Below are 25,245 nucleotides of genomic sequence, written 5' to 3'. Positions count from 1 at the left end.
TCCCCCGAGGCATGATGACCAGGGAGGTACCTTCCACCCAGGAGGCCATTTCAGCCAGCTCATCCCTCTGCCCCCAGGCATGACTAGCAGGGACCACACTTAGCCAGATGGCTGTCCATTCTCCTCCAGACCTCGGGGGAAGGAGGCTCCCCCATCTCCATGGGCAACCCTGGATCTCTGACAGCAAGTTCTTTCACTTTTCAAGCCCGGTCTCGGGTGATGGCATGCCCTGCAGGGCAGCAGCTGTGACTAATCCTGGGTTTGAGACCCTGCCTCGTGCCTCGCTGGTGTCTATGATGCAAAGCTGGAGGCAAGAAAGGCGCTCTGGGAGGGTGCAGGGAGGCTCTGTCTGCGAGGCTCTCCCAAGGTGGCGGGGGAAGTGTTCTGGGAATGGAGAGGCAGGTGGGGCTGGAATGGCCCCAGTGGAGGTGGCCCCCAAGGCCAAGACCCACCCGGGATTGTCTTGAGAGCTTTAGGACTAGGTCTGAGTAGCCGGATGGGACGGCTGTAGCTTGGCACCGTGAAGGGCAAGGGCTTTCGGGTCAGAGGGACCTGGTTCAAGTCCCTGCCCGGCCACTTAGCAGCGGGTGCCCCTCTGGCCTCATGTCCTCATCTGTAAAATGGAGGGAATCCTGGGGCACGTGGTGGCTCAGTCAGTTAAGTGGCCGATTTGATTTCCGCTAGGGTCATGATGTGTTAGTGAGTTTGAGCCCTGTGTTGGGTTCTGCGCTGACAGTGTGGAGCCTGCTTGGGATTCTGTCTCTCTCTCTGTTCCTCCCCAACTTGTGCTCTCTCTCTCTCAAAATAAATAAATAAACTTAAAAATATATTTTTTAAATGGAGATAACGCTAGCACCTACCTTGCTGATCTGTGGGGCAGGAAAGAAACACAAGTGGGTAGAAATGCCCTCTAGAAGGAAGAGCTGGCCGCTTTATGTGCGTTATCTCGCTTCATCTTCCCCATTTTACAGGTGAGGAGCCGGAAGCGTGGAGGGGCCCGTGGGGGAGGCTGGACCTGAGCCCAGGCCTGGGCACAAAGCCTGGGGGCTTTCCCCGGTGCCGCCGGCTCCCCGTTCCGCGCAAGCCGGCCCGAGAGTGCCTGCCCGTCCCTTGCAAAGCGCCCGCTCGCCCACCCTGAGCTCCTATTGTTTCTGCCACTCCCTCCTCCCACCTCCCTCCTCCCACCTCCCTCCTCCCCCCTCCACTCCTCCCAAATCCGGAGCAGGAGCAGGGAGCTCCAGGGAACAGGGCCCCTTCTGGGGAGACACGAAAGCCCCGCTGAGCAGTGCAGAGGCAGCACGTGGCCTAGCAGGGAAAGCCATGATGACCTTCACACAGGAGGGGTGAACACACGTCCCACCCTTCATCAGCACGGATGGGTCACACAGCACCCCCTGTGGGAAGGAAGAAGGGTAATTTCCTCAGAGCGGAAATCTGAGCACAGACTTGAGTGGCACCATCAGTGTCGCCATGTGGCCAAACCTGTGCCACCAAACTGAGCTCTGGGACCACCCCCCCCCGCCCACATCACACTGGCAATCAGAGACCCTGTCTGATTCTGGCTGGGCGGACGCCCCCACTCCCGACATGGGACACAGGGAGGAGCTTCAAGAGTCAATGATGTGGGGGATACAGCGGTGGGGAAAGACACAGACAGGCATCCCAGCCATCCCCAGACTCACAAAGCCAGGGCCCTGCAAAAACTCCAGCTCCTCGTGGGCAAGGGGAGGAAGTCTCCCAGAGCTCTGGCAAGGATATCAGAGCGGCAGTGCCTCAAGGAGACGTGTGGCCCAGCCTGCAGCCGAGCGTGGGCTCAGTGGGCCCAGGAAGGGCCAGCCGGGGCCTGCCCCGTCGGTGTGGGTCCAAGTGCAGTGGGATCCACTTCAGCAGCCCAGAGCCGGGCCACCAGACAGCTGTCAGGCTGTCCGCCAGCCTGGGTATTTTTAGGGTGTCCTCCTTTTGGTGCCCAAATCTCAAACGTTTGGATACTTTTTTCCTAATCGTGGCTCCAATTTCTCATGTATCTAATAGTCATTTGAAATGATTCATGGAAAAATGCCTTAGCTACCAATTTCTTTGTGCCACAGACAGTGTGGTTTTTAAATAACAAGCTACTTAAACACACACGTGTGCACGTAACCACTGAAGCTCTGCTATCACAATTACACACAGACAACGACCCAGGTCACAGAGAAACTCTGGTGCCGTTTTAGAGCACTGGGGGCTGGGAACCGTCCCAGGGGAAAAGCCAGAAGGCAGCCGCAAAGACATCCAAGGGGTTCTGGGCTCAACACCTGCAGAGGGGCACCTCCCTGGCCTGCCCCACAGCCAACAGCCACGGTCGCAGCCAGAGGGCCAAACAGCCCAGGCCAGGCCAGTGGGCCCAAAGAGGGCTCATCTTCTCCCAGCCACCTTTGCTTGGGTGACCAGGCCCAGTCTAGCGCCCTCAGGACCTCACCAAACAATAAGCAAGCTTCCCCCGCCGCAACAATTTTTCCTTGCCCTTTCTCCTTCCCGGCCAACTCTGGAAACCACAACAATTTCTCCACAAAGCAGAAACAGCTGGGGCTTAGGGCCTAGGCTCTGGTTCCACCTTCCAGCTGGGTGCTTCGTCAGGAAGCCGGGGGCCTCCACCTGCTGCCTTCTTGCTGGGTGTCAGCAGAGCGCCCTACCTCGGCCCTGCATTCTCTGTCCACCTTGAAGATAATGACGATCCAGCAATGATACCCGTCATAACAGCAGCAGTGGTAGCATTTACTGGGAATCTACTTTGTGTGTGTACTGGGTCATTACTGCCGTAGGTCTCTTGTAATGAAAGATAGTACTGTCTGTGCAGTGTTGTGAGCGGAGCTTATGTGGCCCTGGCAAGTTATCAAATCTCTCTCTGCCTCCACTTACTCATCTGTAAAATGGGGCTGTGACGCACACCCACTTCCCGTGTGTACACCAGTGAGTGTTCGCATGTAAAGTGCTCAGCACAGGGCCTAGCACACAGTAAATCCTCAGTAAATCCTCAGTAAGATAGTGTCGACTATCACCATTCGGTCCTTTCAATGGCGTCATTTCCACCCCTCTGTTTACAGCAGAGGCCCAAGGGGTCTGAAACCTTGCACAAAGTTCTCAGGGTCCATGAACGCAAACCACCTGACTCCTGGGCCCCTGCATTCCCAGCTCGCCGGGTTTGCCACATGTCCACAGGATTTCCCGTGTTTCACGGTGGCTGTTTTGAATGAAGTAGGGTGCGTTGCACCTTTGTTTTCCATGACTGTGGGGGCACCGGAGGGGTGGGCCTGGCTGCGGAGCAGGTGTGAGAACCACAAAGTTGACGAGACCTGGTGCCACTCAAAGGCAACAGCCAGCTGGGGTGGGGGCCGGGGAGAGCAGCAGCCTTCTGTCGTCAAGGCCGCGGGTCACCTTCCTCCACCCTGCGGTACAGAGCCCCTTGGGCTCTCTCGCGCCCCAGGGCCTGCTGGGCGGTGGAATGCGTGCTGGTGGGTCTTCCTAAACCAAAGCCAGTCTTTCTCACTCCCGGGACCTTCAGGCACACAACTCTCGAGCCCATGGACAGAGCCAGCAGGGAGGCCGTGTTGGCCTCCAGGTGAGGCGCATGCCAGCATTTATGATGTTCTGGGCAAATTATAAAAAAGGATCCTCTCTAGTGAGAAAAAAATGTGAAAGCAGTCAAGACCAATTAGAAAAGGCACTCTGTCTGCAGGCTGACATGACCCTGTGCTTGTCCCCTGCCTGTGCCCCTCATTGGGTCCCCTTGTGCAGTGCAGAACCTTCACATCTGTTCTTAGCAGCCCTGCTCCCAGATGGGGAAGGGTTAGGCTCTTGTAGTGAGAGCAGCAGGCCTGGATCCTGAGGCTATTCAACCAGTAACCTGCCAGACTGTGATGTTTTCGTCTGTGACATGAGGGGATGGGGCACAGCGTGCCTCAGATCCCTACCAACAACAAAGAGGACGGTGGCATCATCATGATGAAAACAGGTGACAGAGGGCCAGGTACCACCCACACACTGTCCTGCATGCTTTTTCTCAGAGCCCCGGCTCACTCCGTTCTCAGGCAGGTGTGGATACCTGTCTTCATGAAAGAGGCAAAGGAATTTCCGAGAGCCCAGGAACTGAGCGACAGAGCTGGAAAATCAGAGACGGAAGCCAAAACCCATCATGAGCCTCAAAGAGCCCTGGGTGTCTCAACCCTGGGTGAAAAGTCCCATCGCACGCCAGGGCCAGGCCTTGATTCGTGTGAATCATCAGCCGCTTCCTCAGAGGCACACAGGCTGGCACGAGTCGGTCAGCCAGCACACCGGGTAGTGTGCCCCCCCCAACCTGGTGTGCAGCCCAAGAGAGACCCCTACCGCTCATTGTTCAGAGCCATCCTCGGGGGGTCCAGGTTGGGGTTCTCCATGGACTCCATCTGTGGACACCGCAGGAAGTAGTAGAGCGTGTGGAGGGCGTCGGGGGACCAGGTGACGGGCTGGGGTGGCTGACGGGCCTGGCGGGCGGGGCTGGAGCCAGGACAGAGCGGGTGGCGCCCCTGCATGTGATGCATGGCGCGGGAGACCAGGTCACCTGGCGGGGAGGGCAGAAGGGAGAGACAGAGAAGAAAACGTCTGAGTTCGCTGCCCACATTCCTCCAAGGCTGCTTGTAGCTAATGAGAAACCGCTCCCCTTGCCTGGGCGCCTAATTACTGTTTACCCCGGAGCCAAGAGGCGGGGGAGGTGGAAACTGTCACCCAGACACACACAAGAGCAAGTCAGTTTTCCTTTCACTGCGGGTTTTGCCTTAACAGCTGAACTAAAAAGCCCTGGCAGGACCTTCTTATGCTAATGCGGTTTCTTTTTCGACATCCCCACTCCCTCCAACACCCCATGGCTCTCTTTGAGCCAGGGAGTCCCAGCCTCTTACACCCAGCACCAGGGTGTGACACCAGCAGGGAGGTGACGGCCCCGTGTTGTCGTCCTGTGCAATGCTCAGGTCCTTCAGCAGGGAAGGCGCCTCCATCTCCAACACGTCAGGTAACACTGCCATCATCGCCACCATTGAGTGCTTACTACATGCCGAGTGTTCAGTTTCCTACGAAAGAGCTTTCGTTCGACCCTTATGATGATGGGGCCAAGTATTATCCCCCTTATACAGGTGAAGAAATGGAGGCTTACCTGGTAAACAAACACTTACTGACCCCCTCCAGTCCCCTGGTCACCGGGAGGCCCCCGTGTACAGAACTTAACCAGCCAAGGTCCTGTGGCTAGTAGATGGTAGAATCTACACTTGAATGCAGGTCTCTGACTCCAAAGACCATGAGCTGAACTGTGACCCAGACCTGACCCACTGGATTCTGTGGGGTCCTTGGGTCCCCATATCCTGCGCTGTGTTTCTGCCCAACTCAAGTCTTTTCAATATCCCGCTGGCCTGGGACAGGAAATGTCCCATCATTGTGTGAGGCCACAATGCTGAGAAAGGATGGGCCAAACAGCCCCAGGCACCTGCCGGCCCCTCTGTTCCGGGAAAAGTGTCACCCTTCCATTCTCCTCTGGCCTGAGAACTCAAGGGGGGGTGGTGGGACACGACTCCCCTGTGGGCCAGCTTCCCCCCACCTGTGGCAGTGCCTCTGGACAAGGCCGGCCCTAAGGGGAAAAAGACAAGCAGGTTTTAACCTGGCGAAGAGAAGTGTCATTCAATGTATGGCAGGACCAGTTCATTTATTCAATTGACCTTCATTCTATAGCTTCTTCGAATCTGGTTCTCTGCCCCACTGCATCCTAGCACCCTGCACAGGGTCTACCACATAAGAGGTGCTCAGCAAACATTTACAGAATAAAAAAACTAGCCTTGCGCATTCATTCCATTTCATTTCAAAATACAGCTTCTGGGTGTGTGTGGGGGGGTGGGGGGCTGCACTTAGGTCCATTAGCGGCCAAGTTCTCCTGGGACAGCAAGGGAAAATGACACCCCTGGAACTGGAGATCTCCACTAGGAAAGAGAGCCCTGTGCCCCCACCCCCACCTCCTCCCTCCTTCCTCTCTCTGCACCTGACTCTGCTCCTCGCTGGTGCCCCCTGGAGCGGCCGAGAGTGGGGACTTGTGGACACCTGGCTCCCATCCTCAACACTCTGCTTTAATCGGTCTGGGGCGGGACCTACACATCCTATCTTGTAAAAGCTCCCTCGGTGAATCTAATGTCTGGTGAGGTGAGAGAATCAGCAAGTTAACAGGTGAGAGTGCAGATCCCAGAGTCAGACACTCCGGGCTTCCAGTCAGGGCTCTGGTACTTGCAACCCTGTGCCTTACGTAAGTTTCTCACCAGAGCCTCCATCTCCTCATCTGTAAAATGGAATAATCGTATCTCACCTAAACATTCGGAGGATTCAAATAAATAATAAATGTGAAGCACTTAACGTCATGCTTGGCACAGAGTCCTTGGTAAAGATGAACTGTAATGCCATTATTACTACTCTTGTTCCTCTCTTCTCCAGGCCACCTCCCATCGCCTCGCTTCCAGGACTTTTTTCCACGCCATTAAGCCTTACCCCACATTTCCCAGGAGAGGAGGAGCCTGAGCCCTGCGATGCCAGCTCCCAGCCCCGCTCTTGGACTCCTGGGCGGCAGAAACTGGCACCGACAATCCTGCCTCCCAGCAGCTAGTTGCACAGCTAACTTGGCTTCAAGAAGTTGCAACCTGGCTTCCATTTCTCCAGGTCGAAATGCCATAACTTTTGGCAGAGTCACAGGACCAGGGGGGAGAAGGCAAAGAATCCCTGATTGCATCAGAGAGAGAGAAAGAGAGAGAGAGAGAGAGACCTTGTGGAAATGCTTCAAAGGCTCGACAAGGTAGAAGCCATTATCATTCATCATGTTTATGATTATTTTATTGTTACTGGTATAGAACCCTTTCGGCAGCACATTCCCAGCCAGGATGCAGGCAAGAAAATCGAGTAAGAAAGTAACAAGTGGAAGCAACTCTTAAGTGTTCCCTAAAGGGAAGCCAGGTACTGAGAGAGCCCTTCCAGAGGTTCGGGGGACAAAGGCAGCAGTGTGGCAGCTGGGGACGGAGGTCCCCAGACTCTCGGTCACAAGCCCAGCTGCGTGCCTTCGGTCTCTCACAGACCAAGAAGCAGATGCATGCAGACAACTCAGATCAGGCATCTAAAAACTCACACGGCTCTGCAGCCCTCATTCACACAGCCAAAGCAAACGGCTTACTTTGGGTTACTCTCCCCAGCGTGGTTTTCCTCCCTGCTCCCTGATATTTTTTAGGCTTGAGAGTGGGGAAAACATAGATTAAATCTCATTTAATCTGCACAACCACCCCATAAGGGAGGTATTTCCAGTTTACAAATGAGGAACCAGGCTTGCTGATGTTAAATGGTGGTATGTGAACCAGCTGGGACTTAACCTGCGGATCCCGCATCCCAAACACATGCTCTTGGTCACTGCTCCACAGTGTGGTCTGCATACTGGGACAGGTCTGCAAACTGTGTGTTACTTTTTTTTTTTTTTTTTTTTTACTGGATCACAACAAGTAAATTCCAGAAATTGAGAGTGAGCTTTAAAAGAGTCTCAGAGTTGAGGCGTCTGGGTGGCTCAGTCTGTTAAGTGTCTGACTTTAGCTCAGGTCATGCTCTCGCAGTTAGTGAGTTCGAGCCCTGCATTGGACTCTGTGCTGACAGCTCAGAGCCTGGAGCCTGCTTTGGATTCTGTGTGTCCCTTTCTGTCTGACCCTCCCCTGCTCTCTCTCTGTCAAAAATAAACAAACATAAAAATTTTTTTAAAATAAATCTCACAGTAATTTGACAGAGTGATTATATGTCTAATAATTTTTTACAAACTGGCTTGCGTTTTACATGTCTTTGATTTTATTTTTTAGACACTCATTTTCATTGTATTTTATAGCAGCTTTGGTCGGCAATTAGAGTGGGGACACAGATTCCCTGGCCTGTCACCACGGCTGATTCGAGAAGTCATGGCCCAGACTGGATGACACTCTTGATTTAGTGCAGGTAGGCACTCAGAGCTGCTTCAGAAATGCCTTTGCGCTGGAGAATCAGCTGATCCTAAGCTCAATGAAACCTCAGTCTGAAGCCCAGAAACGCCCACAAGGCACGGAAAAGCAGGCCCTCACTGCTTGCTAATCATGAGAGCCTTGGTTAGAGGTGCTACAGGTTTCTGGTCTGTTCAACCCTCATTATGAGCCATCAAATGAAAACAGCAGCAAGAGTCTGGAATGCAGCTCTGTCTTCAAAATGAGGCCTACGCCGTCTGGCTACCTTTAAAAAGAAGGTATCTCATGTTCCCTCCCATTTACATGTTGATGGGGAGAGAGGGACAGAGAGACAAGCGCCTGAGTTCTCTATGCAGCTGGACCTGACATAAGAAAGAAACTTCTAAACCCACCTGGCAGGCTGGTCCTGGCTCAAGTGCAGGGAGTTAATGCGTGTTAAACCCGGGGTAAACTCTTAGGTCCAAGGAGTTCAGTGCCAAGTATCACTAGCCTCATTAAGTTCTTCAGTTTCATAAAATCTGCATTATCTGCCTCCACCTTTGTCTCCTCCCTCCTGCAGAGTGGGTTCACAAAATCCCTGGTTTCAGGGTGAGGGGGGTGGGGCAGCATGGCACATGACACAGCCTGTTCAGTCGTCTGGGGAAAAATGCTACAGGGATGCTTCTTCCCTCTGCCCTGAGGAGTGGCTGGGCCAGGATGTGGACAGATCCTAGGTGGGTTTTAGGATGCAAACACTGGACAATTCAGAACTCATTCCTCTGCACACATGCATATGTGCACACAAGCATGTACACACACACACACACACACACACACACACACACACACACGATGAGGCACTATTCTAATCACGGGGACACAGTACAGTGGGGACCAAAACAGAGAAAGTCTATTCTCATGAAGCCGACATTCTAGGCAGAAGAAAGAGATGATGAACTATTTACAAGTAAATAGTTACAAGTGCTTTGAAAGAAATGAAGTTCTAAGAGGGAAGATGGACGGATGAGAAGGGGGTGCTCAGGGAAGGCCTGTCTAATAAAGTATCATTTGGGCAGAGACTTGGAGAAAATGAAGGACGAACATATTTGGGTTTCTGGGGGGAAATGGTCACAGGCAGAGGGGACAGCTAGTGCAAAGGCCCTGGGCTGGGAGAATCCTGGCCAGGAGGCCAGGGTGGCTGGAGCACAGTTAACAAGAGTAGAGTGGTAGGCAATGAAGCCAGATCATATATTAGATCTTGGGCTATGGTGAGGATTTTGGATTTCACTGAGTGAGCTGGGAAGCAATGGGGTAGGGGGATGGAGGGATACTGAGCAGATGGGTGGTATCTGACATGGCTCTAGTTTGGGCTGAGTTGACAGGAGTGGAGGTGGCAAAAGGGCAAACTAAAACTTGGGCTGTTTATAAAAGGAAGAACCTATAGGGGCTGAATGTTAAGGGCAGATGATGGCAAGCCCTTCCCTTGAGGAAAGTTTCTGAATGGGCTTCCCTTTGCCCGGCTGTGGACTGTAACGCCCACAGAAGCTGCCATGGTAAAAGGAAAGGATCAGACTCCAAACCTGATCTCAGCTGAGACGCTGGTGGCTGTGCCACTAGCCACATCTAGGAAGCCCACAGCCTGAAGCAATTCGAAGGGTGGCCACTTAAGGCAGACATACCTGAGCCCACTTCCTCCAGGGTCCCGGGGCAGCTATGTACCAGCCCTGACTGCTGCGGCGCCCCCAGGAGACAGACAGCTGGAAGTCCTGCTTTCTCTCCCAGCCCTGTTATGAATCTGCTCTGTGAACTTGAACCAGGCACTTTCTTTCCCGCTCTGGGAAGGGAGAGGAAGGATGGAGGGAGGAAGGGAGGAAGCTGTGTCCTGAAGAGGCAAAAAGGTTGTCATTCACCATTCAGAAAGCTCAAGGAAATCAGAAATGGGAAGGGGGAGAACAGAGTGAAACTCCATCTGTTTCCACACCATGCACTTCTGTCCCTGGATGTGGGACTGCCCACCACTGGGAGGTCCCATGGCACAGGAAGGGAGAACTAAGGAGGAGTGGGCAGTTTGATTTCTTAAATAATTGGGACGAAAGAGAGAGAGAGAGACACACAGAGAGACAGAGAGAGACACAGAGAGACAGAGAGAGAGATCAGGAGATGAATGAGATTTCTCACCCAACACACTCTTTTCAAGCAGCTGCCAAATGGTAATGACCTAGACCAAGGCATTCCCCCGTGTCCTGCAGGGCCCTGAGATCCTAGGAGAAGCAGCCCAGGGCCACTGCAGGGCTGAGGCCACACGCCACACAACCTCCCTTCAGCCAGAGGAGCTCTGCTTCTATCTTCCATTTTCTACACTGAGACTTTGCGGGGGGTACTTTCTTTTAAGGAAGAATAACAGTTATAGATGCAGAGCATTTGGGGCCAGGCTGTAAAATACCAAGGTAGATGACAGCGTAGGGAAAGCAGGCTCCCCCTGATCGCTGCCATGCAGGAATGGTCATCTGATGTTTCAAGAGAAACCAGAAGTCCAGATTTGTGTATGATCAAGCCCACAGGCCAATCAAACCATACATGTTTGTGGGCCATGAGTTTGCACTCTCTGGCCTGGAAGGGCCCAGCCTGCAGAGAAAAGGCAGGAAGTTTGAAGGAGGAGGAAGAAGAGGAGGAGGCCAGAATCCAAAAGGTGAGCTCTTCCCCGACCTCTCCCTCAGAGCCAGCTAGACTGGGACGCCCCACTTACTCAGTTCAGAGATGCTTCCCACGCAGGTGGCCAGGAGGGACTGCTCCAGAGTCCGGAGCTCCAGCTGGGCGTATGCATCAGCTCGCTCATCATGGCCCAGGGACCCGCCATTGTAAGGACTGAAGTACGCAGGGAGAGAGAGGACACCTGTGGGGAAATAGGCAGACAGGTAAGTTCAGGAAGGAAGCAAAGGTCCTTCCTGGGGTTGGGGGTGGGGGGTGGGGTCAGTGGGCAAATCTCAAAGCTGCACTTGAGGATATCTGACTTCTACAAAAGCCAGAACGAGGAGGGGCCCGCTTGTAGATGTGGTTTCTTGGCACTGGCCTCTACAAGCTCATGGGCCATATGGGAATTCATTCACTCCTGCACTTCTCCATTCACTGGATATTTACAGCGCCTCCCTGGGCCCAGGCATTGTGCTCCATTCAGGATGATGGGGTGACAAAGAGATCTGGCTTTGCCTTCATGGACCTCAGGGGACGTAAATGTCCACCATGCCCACCCAAAGGGTGGGATCACCACCACCGCCCCCCCCCCCCCCGAGTCCTCTCACGTCCTCATACTGCCCCCTTTCCTTCTTCCTGCCAAGAAGGAGACGAGGACAAACCACAGTGTAGGAGATGCTGTCTTCTCCACTCCAAGGAGGGGAAACATCCCAGCCACTGGCCAAGTTCAATTAGTGTTTTTCATTAGCACTTCAGCACCAGAGGGGAAGAGCCGTCAAAATCAATCCCAGGGGGTGACAGTCTGTACATTTCTCCAACTCACTGTGTGGCTTCTTAGAAAGCACAAGAAAAGCACGATCAGACTGGCTTAAAATTACATGTTGGTTCTCAAGAGCATGTGGCCACAGAGATTCCCAGCCTTTGGTAACTGCTGTTCCTGTGATCAATGCATCTTTGTCCAATAGCCCCCTGCATTTTTTTTTTCTTTTTTCTTTTTTTTAAAGAAAAATACCCACAGGACCGTAATCAGTCACTTTTGGGAATATCTCTTAAAATGCCTTGAGATAGCTGGAGAGCCCCTGGGATGTGGCCAAATCTGGGTTAGAATTCCCTGTCCCGCACACGGAAATGTAATGAGGATGTTGACTGCTATAGACGGTGAGCAGCGCGGTGAAGACGGGGCCTTGGAGCTGGGACGTTTGCGCTCCCGAATCTGGCTCTGTCACTTAGCCAGCGGTGTGATCTCAGGCCACTTACTGCACTTCTCTGTGCCTCAGAGTCCGTGCGTGTTAAGCGCAGATAAGGAGAGCACCTCCCTCACTGTGTGGCTGTGAGGGCTGATGAGCTATTAGATGTCAATGTTGCACCAGCGTGTGGCTCAGAGGAAATGCTCTGTTGGGGGCTGTCACTCTCATTTTTGCTACATGCTGGGAATGTAGGCTTAATTTTCACCTTCTAATTTATTCTTTCTAGGGGCCCCTGGGTGGCTCAGTCGGTTAAGCGTCCGACTTCGGCTCAGGTCATGATCCTGCAGTCCTGTGAGTTCGAGCCCCGCGTCGGGCTCTGTGCCGACAGCCTGGACCTTGCTTCGGATTCTGTGTCTCCCTCTCTCTCTGCCCCTCCCCAGCTTGCACTTGGTCTCTCTCTCAAAGATAAACATTAAAAAAAATTTTTTTTAATTTATTCTTTCTGTAAGGTAGGCACTGCTGTCCCCATTTTAGATATTGGGCGACTGATGTTCAGAGAGTTTGAATAACTTGTTCAACTCCGAGGCGGAGCTAGGATTTGAATCTGGATCTGACAGGCTCTCAAATGTGTACACCTAATCCCTCTCGTTAGCTCACGTCCGATGAGCGCACCACCAAGGCTCTCCCGTGGCTGCCCCGGGTCGGTGGACTGTGCATGTGCTGATACCGCTGTATCACCACCGCCTGGTTCACCCAGGAAGCCCCCTGTTGCGTCTTGTGTGTTCCTCTCCCGTGGGGCAAACACACATGACACTCTTCCTCTGCCCGGACCCGGGCAGAGTTCTCTGACCGCTCTGCAGGTTCAGCTGACAATCAGCCCTGCCCTCCTTGCCTGCCCTTCGCCTGACCCAGCCTCCCTGCCCTCCTCTGTGCTGCCTCACTGCCCCCTCAATCCCCCTTCAGCCCTCCGGGATGGCAGCAGCCCCTCCCATCAAATCTAGTGCTGACGCAGCAAGGCAGGACATCAGAGCACTTCCTCAAAGCCATGCTTCCCAGTGGGAGGATGGGGAGGGCACGACTGGGCTCCCCCTACGCCCCAGCCCTGTTCCCCAAAGCAGAAACTCTCCCTAACAGCTGAGTGCCCAAACACATTAGGGAGAGCTGGCTCTGAGCATTAAAACAAGTAAAATGAAAGGGAATCTGCACCCCTTCCAACACACACACACACACGCACACACACACACACACACACACACACACACACACACACTCTACAAGCTCTAACCCACAGACAGCCCAAACATTTGGGAGAGTTTCCACACATCTATGGGTCCTGTGCAGGCTGTGTTCCCCTCCCTTCTTCATTATTAATCTACAGAAACAACACTGGGGACATGTGGATCAAATTTACAGTGCTTAGGGCAAGGGAATAGGAAATTCAGCCGATTTGTCAAAGGATTCCCAGGGAGAAATATTATGTCAATGGATCCAGTAACACGAGCTGGCAGCTCCATTAATAATGGTTCCTATCTTCCTAGTCATCACCCAGCAGAGGGGCTTTCACTTAATATTGTGGCAAAAGTAATTATGAATCTATTATTAATCATAATAATTGATGGCATCAGAGCTTTTGCGTAGTACCTTTTGCTTTTAAGAGACGTTTAACATGGAGTAATGTATTCTTCTGGCAAGGGAGGTGGGGTGGCCATTGCCAGTGAACAGCCACGTCTGACTTCCATTGAGGGCTTACTATGTGCCAGGCGCTGTGATAACCCCACCGCATGATCACACTGGATCCCCAAAACTTCATGATGTACTCTCTGCACCCATCTTACAGATGAGAAAACCGAGGCCCCCAGAAGATGTGCCCAAGGGTACTGAGGGTCAGAAACAGAACTGGGGCTAGAATTTCGATCTCTTGACTCTCAAGCTACTGAAATGAAATGGCGGCCTACCTGTGGCCACCCTGTCCTTTAAACAACCCTAGGGGATTTGTGAGAAGAGGGGTTCCATTCTGTTTGGGCCCCGGGGTTTGACAGGAGGAAAGAGAAACTAAGATCCAGGAACAGCACTTTCCTTTTAATGGGTCTCTAGGCACCTCTTGCCAAGGATCCCTGGAGGCTGCCCATGGAAGTCTACAGATGGAGGCTGTCCTCTTATTCCCTCGGATCTTTCCAGAATGCAGCTTCACCACTTGTCTTCTGCATCTGCCCTTACAAAAGCCTTTTTTATGTCAATCTGAAATTCTTATAAGCCTGCTCCTCAGCAGCTCTCCGTGGAGATGGAAAATCTTTACGTTCTCTTAACACTTCAGTGCCTTCTTAGCCCCACACAAATTCCCAGCCTTATGATAGGGGCCCAGGGCAAGGTCATTCTGGAAAAAGGGATTTTAAACACACACACGCACGCACACACACACACACACACACACACGCGCATGCACATACCCCCCCCACAGAAACGTGTGCGCACACCTCCCCCCACCCCAACACACAGAAAGAGCATCTCTCTCTTTTTTCCATTGAATAAAATCTTTAGGAAAGATTATTTCAGTCATGATTGAAAAGAAAGCATGTTGGAATGCTTCTCTTGTGATCAGTTCACAAGGACATCCCTGATCAATCCTGCTGAACTCTGTAAAAGTCACAAAGAAAACCCACAGGCATCAACTCAGATCATTACTGCGACATGACCTACTGAGTCGGGAGCAGCAGGAGGCAGTAAGTCTGATGGAGTTATCCTTTACCTTCTATAAAAATCAGCATTTCTGTTGAAACAGTGTTCCACTCGAGTGTACTTTGACTGTAGGTGAAGCCTCCACATTTCTCAGTCTACACACAGAACCATAATCTTCCCTCACTCGATTTTTCTCAATGTGGTTGCCCAACTCCTGAATCTCGGAACTCATTATCTCATCCCCTAAAGCTGCGGCTCCCTCCTCCACCGTCCCCTCCTGAGCACGGGGCCACATCCACCCAATTGCACAAGGACGGCCCATGAGTCATCCTTATCAAGCCTCCCTCCTCCTCCTGCACGCATCCGATCAACCACAAGCCTTCTGCTTTTACCACTTCAGCATCTCAAACATCCGCCACTGCCGGGACCCCAGTTCGGGCCACTGTCTCCCCTCACCAGATGCTACAGCAGCCTCCTCTCCTGTCTCCCCCCACCAGTCCTGTCCCATCCTTGCCGGCCCTTACTCTGGTCAGTCCTCTTCCTTGACTCCCCACTGCCCTGTAACAAGGGCATTTAAGTACCTTTCCACAGGTTAGAAGAACTTTCTTTCTCTGAAATTTAAGGATGAAAACAATTCTGCCAGTGAACGGGGGAAATACCCAGCACCTCCCAGGAAATCAGCAGAGCTGAGAAGCCTACGCGTATCTGCTCCCTGTTTCTCTGAGCTGTTTTGTTTTGTGAGTTTGGTCACCTGGCTCTGTGCCAGCCCTGGGTTTGGAAAAGCAACACGTTTTCTTCCCAGCTGATTCTCCACCAGTGCCCAGAGAGGGCGCCCTTGAGTTACATGGGAAAGCCACCGAGCATAGGCCTGGGAACCCCGCCTTCTTGCCAGGGGTTGCCAACCAGGAATCAACCTGGGTTTCAGTTTGCAGCTTGCCAGCTCCCCCAAGCAAGCGCCACGCCAGAAGCAGATGGATTGCACATTGGGTTGACAAACCAGACTTTCAGTGCTCAGGTTTTTCAGAAGCAGGGCTTAGTCCAAAGGCCAAATCAATGGGGATTTCATTCTGTTCTCGGGGAGAGTCGGTGGCTTCTAGAGTCTTCTCCAGCCCCGGGACCCTACAGTCTGGCCTCTCTGTGTGCTCTAGCACTGAAGTGTAGCCTTCCAAACCTTCTTCCCCGCTTTCATTCCACTCTTTAACTTCTGAACTGTCAACAGTGGGAACAAACAGACCCTGTTATTATTATTTCCTATGGTTTAATTTCCCCCACAGCTCCAGTCTCCCTCCGCAGCACGCACACTCAACTTTAAAGGTAAAGAAGAAGTCCTTTTTTGTGTGTGAAAACTGGATAGATTTATGGGTCAGCTTTTCTGACCGGTCATCAAAACACCATCGAGACTGTAATATAACTGTCCCCGCAACTCAACAAGCTATTACCAGTGCTCTCCCTAGACCTGTAAATGTTTTCAGGGCAGCGTGACTGCAGTGGGCTCAGATGTCTGTGCAAGGCTGTGTGTGCAGCACCCTCTCCCACCCCCGCCCATGACACTGCCCACCGGACTCACTAGCAACCGGCTCAGGGAAGCTCATTTGTGAAGACGGCAGAGGCCACCGCCTGTCTCCTGTTTCTTTAAAATGAAACCGGGATGCAGAGGATTACTCTTTTATTGCCCTTGTGAGGAAACTTGGCAGGGTAGATTCTACTGGTTTTCTTAGGAGCTGGAAGCTTTGGGTGGGGTTCAATCCATAAGCTTCTGAAAATAAAAATTATATTGCCCCGCTGAATGGTTTCCAAACAGCCCACATAATCCAACACTGTTTTACTCTTTAAAAAGTGTTTCCATTCTCTGATCTGGAATTTTGTATATAGCACATTTAATGCCCAGTGTTGGATATTAGTCATACTGAAACAAAGTGCTGAAAAGTTAAAGCATGGATAGTTTTCAGAGAGACCCAAATGGAGCGTAAGGATAGTCAATTCTAGAGAAACTTCACCGAGTGGTGTTTCTCCTGACATTCTAAGGTTGGGGGTGGGTGTTGAGGCAAGGGGAAGGCGAAGGAAGTACGAAGAAAAAACCTGGTGAACCGTCAATCATCCATGCAAAAAGGATTCATCAAGAATAACTGAAAGCTCATCTAACTCTTGGCCAGGACCCATCTGAAGGTGAGACCACGACACTGTGAGGCCCAAAAGTTCATCTGAGAGAAGATGAGAGCCCGGGAGGCAGGAGCGTGGTCTGAGTTTGGGAAATGGGGTTTAACCATGGCTTAATAATGAATGGAGATGGGCTACCCCATAGTGAGTGGTAGGTACTCTATGCCAGGAATGGGATGAACCATTTGAACCCACACGAAGACCCTTGCAGTGGTCTTATTTCTAGTAGCTAGTAGCTAATACGATCACTTGCCAATGAGGCACACTGTTGGCTGGGTCACTTGGCTAAGGTCACTAAGCTAGAAGATGACAGAGGTGGGATTCTGACCCAGCCTGTCCGACGCTGGAATCCAGAGCACCATGTACAACCACCTCTCACATGCGGCTCTCCCCCGTTCAAGGCCAGGGACAGAACATTTCCTTCTCCACTCCCCAGTCCCATTAGCAGTGCACTTTCCTTTCTTCTTCAGGGTCAGGAAATTAAAAGCAAACATAATTGCGCTCTGGTTAACACCTTACTCTGGCTAAGTTATCAGAACACGACTGGCTAAAGATGGTCTTCCAGTTAAGTCAGGCCCAGGGGACCAGGAGCTCACTGTTAAACAGTAAAATCATAAGACACATTTACGACTGCCCGGGGAGCTAGGGGCCAGAGAACCAAGGGCAAGATCAAAGGCTGCTGAAGTGCAGCGTGCTCCTTGCCAGCATCCCCAATTCTCTTTTAAAAAGATGGTAAAAAGCAAACCTCACCATGAATTCTGGGCTGGAACTCACCTCCCTTTGGAAGCTGTGACAGTCCTGGACTGGCTGGCAGCAGACGCGCTTGGGGAGCTGGCCTTGGGGCCACCCTCTTCCCCTCCAGCTGGCAACAGCACCTGTGACCTCAGGACTGACTCACCCAATTCTCAGGGGAGCCCCCAGCAGGGTGAGGATTTATGGGGGGAGAGTGGGGCCACCAGAAAACAACAGCCCAACAAAGTAGTAGGGGGAGCCCAGAATCTCCACAAGGGACGCTGGCTCACTGGCATTCTGGCCACTTGTGTCATTAGGGTGCCTATCTGTTCTGTCACAGACCCAGAGGACACATGTTGGGAGCCCATAAAAGAACAAACTAGTAGAGATCGTGGATTGCTGCTTAATTTTTTTAGAGTAAAAAACCTAATAAAATGCAGTCTGTTCATAGCCATTTCCCCTCTTTGCAAGAGAGTGAAATAAAGCCAGAGTAACCAAGCAGATCAATTTCAGGAAATTAAACCTAAAGGTGAACTCTGGAAAAACCAGCAATAGTCACAACACTGGGCAGCACGGAGCAGAAAACTCACAGTGACCTACTGAGCTTTTTCCCGTGGAAAAACATCTCCGTGGTGTTTAGAATACTTTTTAAGAGATTCTGGGTGGCCTCTCTGCAAAGTATTGATGTAACACACCAAGAGCTTGAGTGACCAGAAAGCATGAGTCTTGGAACCGCCGCCTCTTAAAAAAAAGAAGCCACCACATGACCATGGTCCTTTGTCGAATGCCGTCCTTGGCCCACAGTGGGCGAGCACCGTAATTCCTGTGGGCCAAGGCCAGCACAGAGCCACTTTTGTATAAAGGCAACACATTCAGCACGCATGGGTGCATACACACACACGGTCATCACCCTAAAATATCAGCCTTTCCCCCAGTCAATGCACACAGCCACCGAGGTGAGAGTGGTTCTCTCTGTTTGAATTACCATGCTTTCTGAAACTTTTTTTACAATGATTATGATTTATTGCCTTAGTAAAATGTTATTGTTATTAGGGAAATGGGGGTAGGGAAGGAAGGATAGCCTTAGAGAATGAGGAGGGTGACCAATGTTTCTTCTGAGCAAAGGAGTATCTCTAACTTCAAATGTGGCAGAAAATTAGTTATCGGAAATTAAATTTTTATATAAGAAAACAAGTGAATGTTAAAAAGGAAACTACTATAATTGAGTTACCTATAAAGAGCCTGGAATGGGGGCCATCTAATATAAAAGATAGTTATTTCTGCATGGGAGACTTTTAGATGACTTTTTTCTCCGTTATTCTTCATACTTTTTTTCCTACTGATTAAATAATTACTACCTATATTTTTAATAAAAACAAAACCATTATGAAACCATTGTGAGCTCACGGAGGCCAAAAAAAAAAAAAAAAAGGTAAATAAAAGGAAAACCCGGCTGTTTTATAGAAATATTACCACACACACACACACAAAAAAAAAGGTAAGAGGAAAGGATATTCTTTTTGGAAGAAATCCAGGCAGAAACAGTTCTACATTGCTAATGCGGTGGTAAGATTTTGTCTGTGTGCCTCATTCCAAGAATTTGCCCCTCTGAGAACCAGCACCTTCACCTGGTGGTGACTCCAGGTGACTCAGGGGCTGCATCACCAGTGGCACTTCCCGGAGGATCCTGCCAGACACTCGGCCCAGCTGTGTACCCACCTCACTGAGCCTGTGTGATCACGATGCAGCCACATGGTGGCCTAGACCTCCAGCAGCCGCTGTGACAGGTGCAGGCTGCAATACGCTGGTACCTGAGGATGGGGACAGCCGGGGAAATCTTTACACCACACCACCAGAATCACTAACCCAGAAAAGGAGTCTCGGGCTGCTGGTGCTGGCCTGGGGGTACCGGTGGGCACAGGGGTGGGAGAAGAGGCAAACCCTGGACAGGAGTGGTTCCTGAGCCACGTCTCCTGTTAGAGACCAGTGCTGCCAGTAGGAAAAAGAGGGGAGCAGAGAAGTCTCCAAGCGTCAGCCCAGAGGGGAGGAGAGGGATAAATGAGCCAAGCACCCAAAACATGCACAACTCACCCCTTGGGGGTTAAAAAAGAGGCAAATGTCACAAGGTCCCGGGGAAGATGGCCAAGGCATTTATTAACAGATCATGAGTACATTAGTCAGAAATTTACTATGCTCGAGTTCTTCTAACAAATCTAACCTGCTTCAGTTGGCTTTGGGTCCCATTCCAAAGGGTTTTGACTATTGGACTCTCTAGATGATTTAATAGCATGAGTCAGAGAGAAGAGGGTTTAAAACCAGCTCTGAATCTTATTAGCTGTGTGACCTTGGACTAGTTGCCTAACATCTCTGAGCCTCAATCTGCTCATCTGTGTAAAAGGCTTAATAATAGCTCCTAGTTCTCAGGATTGAGGATTAAAAGACGTTAAGTGAGCACTTAGCAAAATGCCTGACATAGAGTAAGCGTGTAGTAAATGGGAATATTCTTATAAATGGCTTCACTGATTCCCAGGGCCAATGGGTTTGGAATGAAGCCATCAGATACCGTATAAAAGTACTTACCACCATTAGGAGGAAGGGATGAACCCAAAGCCAATCTATCCCATTATTTTCCTAAAGACCACTGTGGTCTACACTCATAAAGAATCATGCTTTACTCACCAGAGAGGGGTTATTTATTCTGCATTCATTCACTCACTCATTAATGCAACAGCTATTTATAGATGACCTAATCATGTGCGGAAGTTTCTATGCTCTGGGGATAGAGAAGTGAACAGACAAGTTCCCTACCCTCTTGATGTTTGTAGTCTAGGGAAGGAGGGTAGATGGTACAACAGCCAAGTCAAGATTGTGTGAAAAGGGCTAGAGACAGCACAAAGAGCCCAGAGGAGGGGTGTCCAAGCCAGACTATCCAGGCCTAGTGGTCCAGGAAGGCTTCCTGGAGGAAGGGACATCTCAGCTGATGATGAGTAAATACCAGTCTCATGAAGGGGTTAGGTGCGTCTTCCAAGGGAGAGGAAAAGTCCATTTAGAAAGGTTAGGAACAATGATAGTTTAGGGAGAGGCCCTATGGGAACTTATCATGAAGTTGTGTTTGTACAGTAAACACTTTATTTGTACTAGATGGTGTTTATTTGGAGCAGCCTGGGTGGTGGCTAACAGATCATTGCCCTCTCTCCACCCACCCTTGGAGCCAGTACTAATCCAAGGGTTAGCAAACTTTTCCTGTAAAGAGTCAGACAGTAAATATTTTTGGCTTTGCAGGTCTCTGTCACAACTACTCAACTTGGCCCGTGTAAGGTACACATGCAACATGTAAACAAATGCTCATCGCCGTGTTCCATGTATGAAAGTATCAACATGGATTCGCATTTCACCTTCACGTGTCACGAAATAGTCGTCTTTTAATGAATGTTTTCAACCATATAAAATGTAAAATTCATTCTTCGCTTGTGGGTCATAGAAAAACACGTGTCAGTGAAATTTGGCCCCGGGGCCATGCCTGCTGACCCTGGTACTAATCCAGAGCACCTTGGAGGGACTGAGAGGGGTAGTGTAGCGATGGGCAGAATGTGACAGGCCTCAGGGAGGGGCCAGGGTGGAGGGCACCAGTCACAAGGCTCTAACAGACCAGGCTCTGTCCTCAGGGCAATACGGACCCACGGAAGGGGCTTAAGCCCTTGAGTGACAGGGTCCCATGTACATTCGACAGAGAATCAGGCAGCAGCCTGTGAACAGATGGGAGGTAGCATTAGACTAGGATCCACACTGCTGGCCCACTTCCCTGGGACTTCACAATCCAAAATCCACCCAGCCTGCTACCTGGGCTCTCTTACCTCCATAAAGCTGGGCATTTCTTTAAACTTTTGCATGAAACACTTGAATATCAAAGACAGAGGAAGCAGATCCTATTTTTAGAACTAAAATTCAGCAAGGTATCATTTTTAAGCCCAAATAAGTGAAAACGGTATTTGACTACCTTTAAAATTGGTGATGTTCCTACGTCACTTTTTTTTTTTTAATGTTTATTTTATTTTTTTGACAGAGAGAGAGAAAGAGAGTGAGTGGGGAGGGGCAGAGAGAGAGGGAGACACAGAATCTGAAGCAGGCTCCAGGCTCTGAGCTGTCAGCACAGAGCCCGACATGGGGCTCAGACCTACCAACTATGAGATCACGATCTGAGCCAAAGTCAGATGCTCAACTGACTGAGCCACCCACGTACCCCACTAGGTCACTTTTAAGTAGTTGGCAAATTTCAATATACCCGGCTCAAAAAAGTAACTCAAAGAACGGGAGTATTTTTATAACACAGGCCTTGAAATCTGGGCCAGGACAAAGACACCCCGATGCTAAGTGTGCAGGGGACACCAGAGCCCAGAGGCAGTGGTGTCCCCTTCATAACTCATACAGGATGCACACACACATACCCACCCCCCACACATGGAGAAGCGGCTGCTTGCAAGCAGTTACGTCCTGGTGACAGAGAACACATTCCCTAAGGCCCTAGGACGCTCTGTGTCAAGATTAAGTGATGGCTTCAAATTTGGAGTATCTGAGGGGGCTACAGAGATTTTAGCAATGTGCTATTCCCATGACTCATTCGCTTATGCAAATATCCCTTATAGGCCAATTAATTACCCTCAGCTTGGCACTAGGAATACAGAGCTGCATAGACCCAGGATACTGCCCTAGAGGAGAGGAAAGACATGTAGACAAATACTTAAAATGCAGCATAATACATGCAAGAGGAGGGGGCTGGAGTCAGTAATAAGAATTTGGACAGAATCTGGAGAGAGGGCTTTTGCTATGTGCTGTCATGAGCTATGGCAGGGGAGGGGAAATAACAGGATGTTTCAGAAAGCCCCCACTCACTCCAAGAACCCCGAAGGGATTGTAAAGACTTTATGAGAAGCAAACAGTCCCTGGTCAATATGGCTGAATAACATCGCATGTCACCAGAGTGGGTTGAAGAGGGTGGAGAGGAGGTACCCGGAGGAAAGCTCATTTATAGACAGGAGGTCCCTGCAGAATGCTCATTTCTGAGCTGAGGACACCCCAAATTTCACTGTGTCACTCTTGAGGGACTTGATCTTGAAGGACCTGATCTTGAAGGACCCCATGATCTTTCCCCACTAAGATGTATGAAAACAGTCACTGGATGCTTGAAATTGTGCTGATGCTCTCAGCGACCTATCCAATGCCATTCCTTCCTTCTATCAGAACCCCTGAACTATTCTGTCTGGAACAGTTATGTACTATGAGCCCTGGGGGACACTTTCCTTGGCCTCCCTATACCTGTGCGACACGGTTTTGGACAATGAGACATACAGTCAAGACTTCAGGGGTTCTAGAAGATGTTGCTTTCCCTGATCTAAGAGGTATGATACAGGCCACCCAGCCAGCTGGCAGAACTTTTGCTTTTCTTACTGCCTCCGGTGTAACACGATATCTGAGGAAGGTGCAGCAGCAGCCATTGTGCAACCAGGAGGCAGGCCTCCTGCGGCAAACGCTGGAGCACCGTCCAGTCCCCATGGTCCTGTGGTGGAGGGGGTGGACCTGAGTGAAGGGACAAGAGCAGGGTGAGAGCCAACATGTTAAGGATGGCAGAGCAGGGAGCAGAAAGGGCCTGGGTCTTAGACAGCCTCACCAGGCAGCTGACCACCACCAGGAACTGCCAGTCTTGGAATGTTCTACAAGAGAAAAATATCCCCCTCTTGGTTTTTCTAGGGCTGTCCTCCCAAAGTACCACAGACTGGGGGGCTTGCACGACAGAAGGTTATAGTCTCACGATCCTGGAGGCTGCAGGTCCAAATTCAGGCGCTGGCAGGGCTGTTTTCTCCTGAGGCCTCTCGCCTTGTCTTACAGATGACCTTGCTCTGTATGTGTCTGTGTCCTGATCTCTTCTTCTAAGGACACCACTCATACTGGATTAGGGCCCACTCCTATCACCTCATTTTACCTTAATTACCTGCTTAAAGGCTCTATCTCCAAATACGGTCACGTGCTGGGGTTCTGGGGATTAGGACATATGAATTTGGGGGTGGGGGACACAATCCAGACTATAACCGTCAGGTTTCCTGCGACTTGCAGACATAGTGATTTCTCTAACACAAGAGGATTTCTGTAAAGTATGTTTCCAAAAATATTTTTAAGCCATAGAACCATTTGTTCAAATGCAAGCATGTGGAAAATCCGACAATGAAGCCATCTCCCCCATTCTCCAGGGCCCCCATGCCTCAGTGGAGTCCCCAGGACTTCTTAAAGCCGGCTGTCCATTCCGGCTGGCTGTGGAAATGCTCGTCAGACTCCACCGAGAGCAGAGTGGTTGTGGTCCACAAGGCCGAGTTCCCTAAGGGCTTAGGCTGGCAACTCCAGCCCTCATTTAGCTCAGACCTAGGGGCTGGAAAGCTCCCTTCATGGGGGACCTTCTTGGCAGACCATTCGGCTGCCACCAGGTGAGTATCTGTGAAATGGCACTCACAGTTTATTTTAATTTAAGAAACCCAAGGAAGCAAAAAGAGGAAAATAAACATCGCTGTAACTTTACCACATGGAGATAATCACCATCAACATTATGGTCTTATATGCTTCAGGCTTTTGAATATGCACCTAATGCCTCTGAGTGTACATCTATACTTCTAATTTTTCAAAAGGAACCCTGCCATACACTTTAATGACTTCCTTTTTCACTTAATATTTCATGGACATTCTCCATGGCCCTAAATCATGTTTCTAAATGTTTATTTTTGAGAGAGAGAGAGAGACTGAGTGCGAGTGGGGGAAGGGCAGAGAGAGAGGGAGACACGGAATCTGAAGCAGGATCCAGGCTCCCAACTGTCAGCACAGAGCCCGACGTGGGGCTCGAACTCATGAACTATGAGATCATGACCTGAGCCGAAACTGGACGCTTAACTGACTGAGCCACCCAGGTGCCCCGATCATGTTTCTCATCATTGTTTTCAACAGCCGCAGCACATGCCATTCTAGAGGTCCATAAGTTGGGGCAAGTCAGGAGGGACCCCTTTAATATGACTTCAGAGTGGGCAGAGTGTCCCCTGAGTCACTTTAAACCCCGGCACTCTAGCACAGAGAAGAGCCCTCAGGGCTCCACCTGAGAGCTGAGGAACTTCCCTTCCCACCTGGCACCTGTTAGAGAGGTGACCTTATTAACAGACCCTCCTAACAGACATCAGCACCCTCCACCTCTTCCTTAACTTGAAAACCAGGTCTCACCAAAAGGGAATTAAAGCTCCAGGAAGATGGGGGATTTCCTCACACGTGTCTTCGGGTGAGAGACTCTCACTCCCTGAGGCCTCAGAGGCCTGGCTACGGGGCTGTCTTCCAGGGAGGAGCGCTGGGGCCTCTGGCCCGCTGACACCTAGTCCTGGACTTGCACACAGGCCCACTCTCAAAGGGGTCCTCTTCTCCCACTGGGGGACCCAGGACTCTCAGTGCTTTCCGTGCAGAACCCACCTGGGAAGGGCTCTTGCTACGCCGCAGGTGCATGGGAAAGACAGCTTGCCACATGCTTCCCCGGGAGGGAGGCCTCTCCCTGGGGAGCTCCTGTCCCGCTGCCTTGGGGACAGCAGCTCCGCCTGTCTGCCGTGCTGTATGTGACCCTGTGCGCTTCAACTACAACTTTGGGCTTTGGCCGGAGTCCCTCACTGTTTGTTTTACAAACTCCTACTTATAGTCTCAAATTAGGCTCATTAAAAAGCCAGCTCCCCATGGGGCTATAAACGTCACAGGGACAAGCGCGGAGCGAGTTTACAAGGCTGGCGTGTGATCTGCCCACCAAG

General features: G+C 50.9%; 1 protein-coding gene across 1 annotated transcript in view; it reads right to left on the bottom strand.

The window, feature by feature from the left end:
* Positions 1–24,973, bottom strand: part of ABTB2 (ankyrin repeat and BTB domain containing 2) — a 61,163-nt gene extending 36,190 nt beyond the window's left edge. Inside the window, exons 1-4 of the mRNA XM_049639751.1 lie at positions 24,853–24,973; positions 22,874–23,002; positions 10,732–10,878; positions 4,363–4,576 (exon numbers count right to left, since the gene is read on the bottom strand). Of these exons, the coding sequence (XP_049495708.1) occupies positions 4,363–4,576; positions 10,732–10,878; positions 22,874–23,002; positions 24,853–24,973 (611 nt within the window). The remainder of the gene's footprint in view (positions 1–4,362; positions 4,577–10,731; positions 10,879–22,873; positions 23,003–24,852) is intronic.
* Between the last annotated feature and the right edge of the window lie 272 nt (positions 24,974–25,245).

Source organism: Panthera uncia, chromosome D1 (assembly GCF_023721935.1).
Source record: "Panthera uncia isolate 11264 chromosome D1, Puncia_PCG_1.0, whole genome shotgun sequence".
In the NCBI taxonomy this organism is placed as follows: Eukaryota; Metazoa; Chordata; class Mammalia; order Carnivora; family Felidae; genus Panthera; species Panthera uncia.
This window is presented reverse-complemented; position numbering and strand designations above follow the sequence as displayed.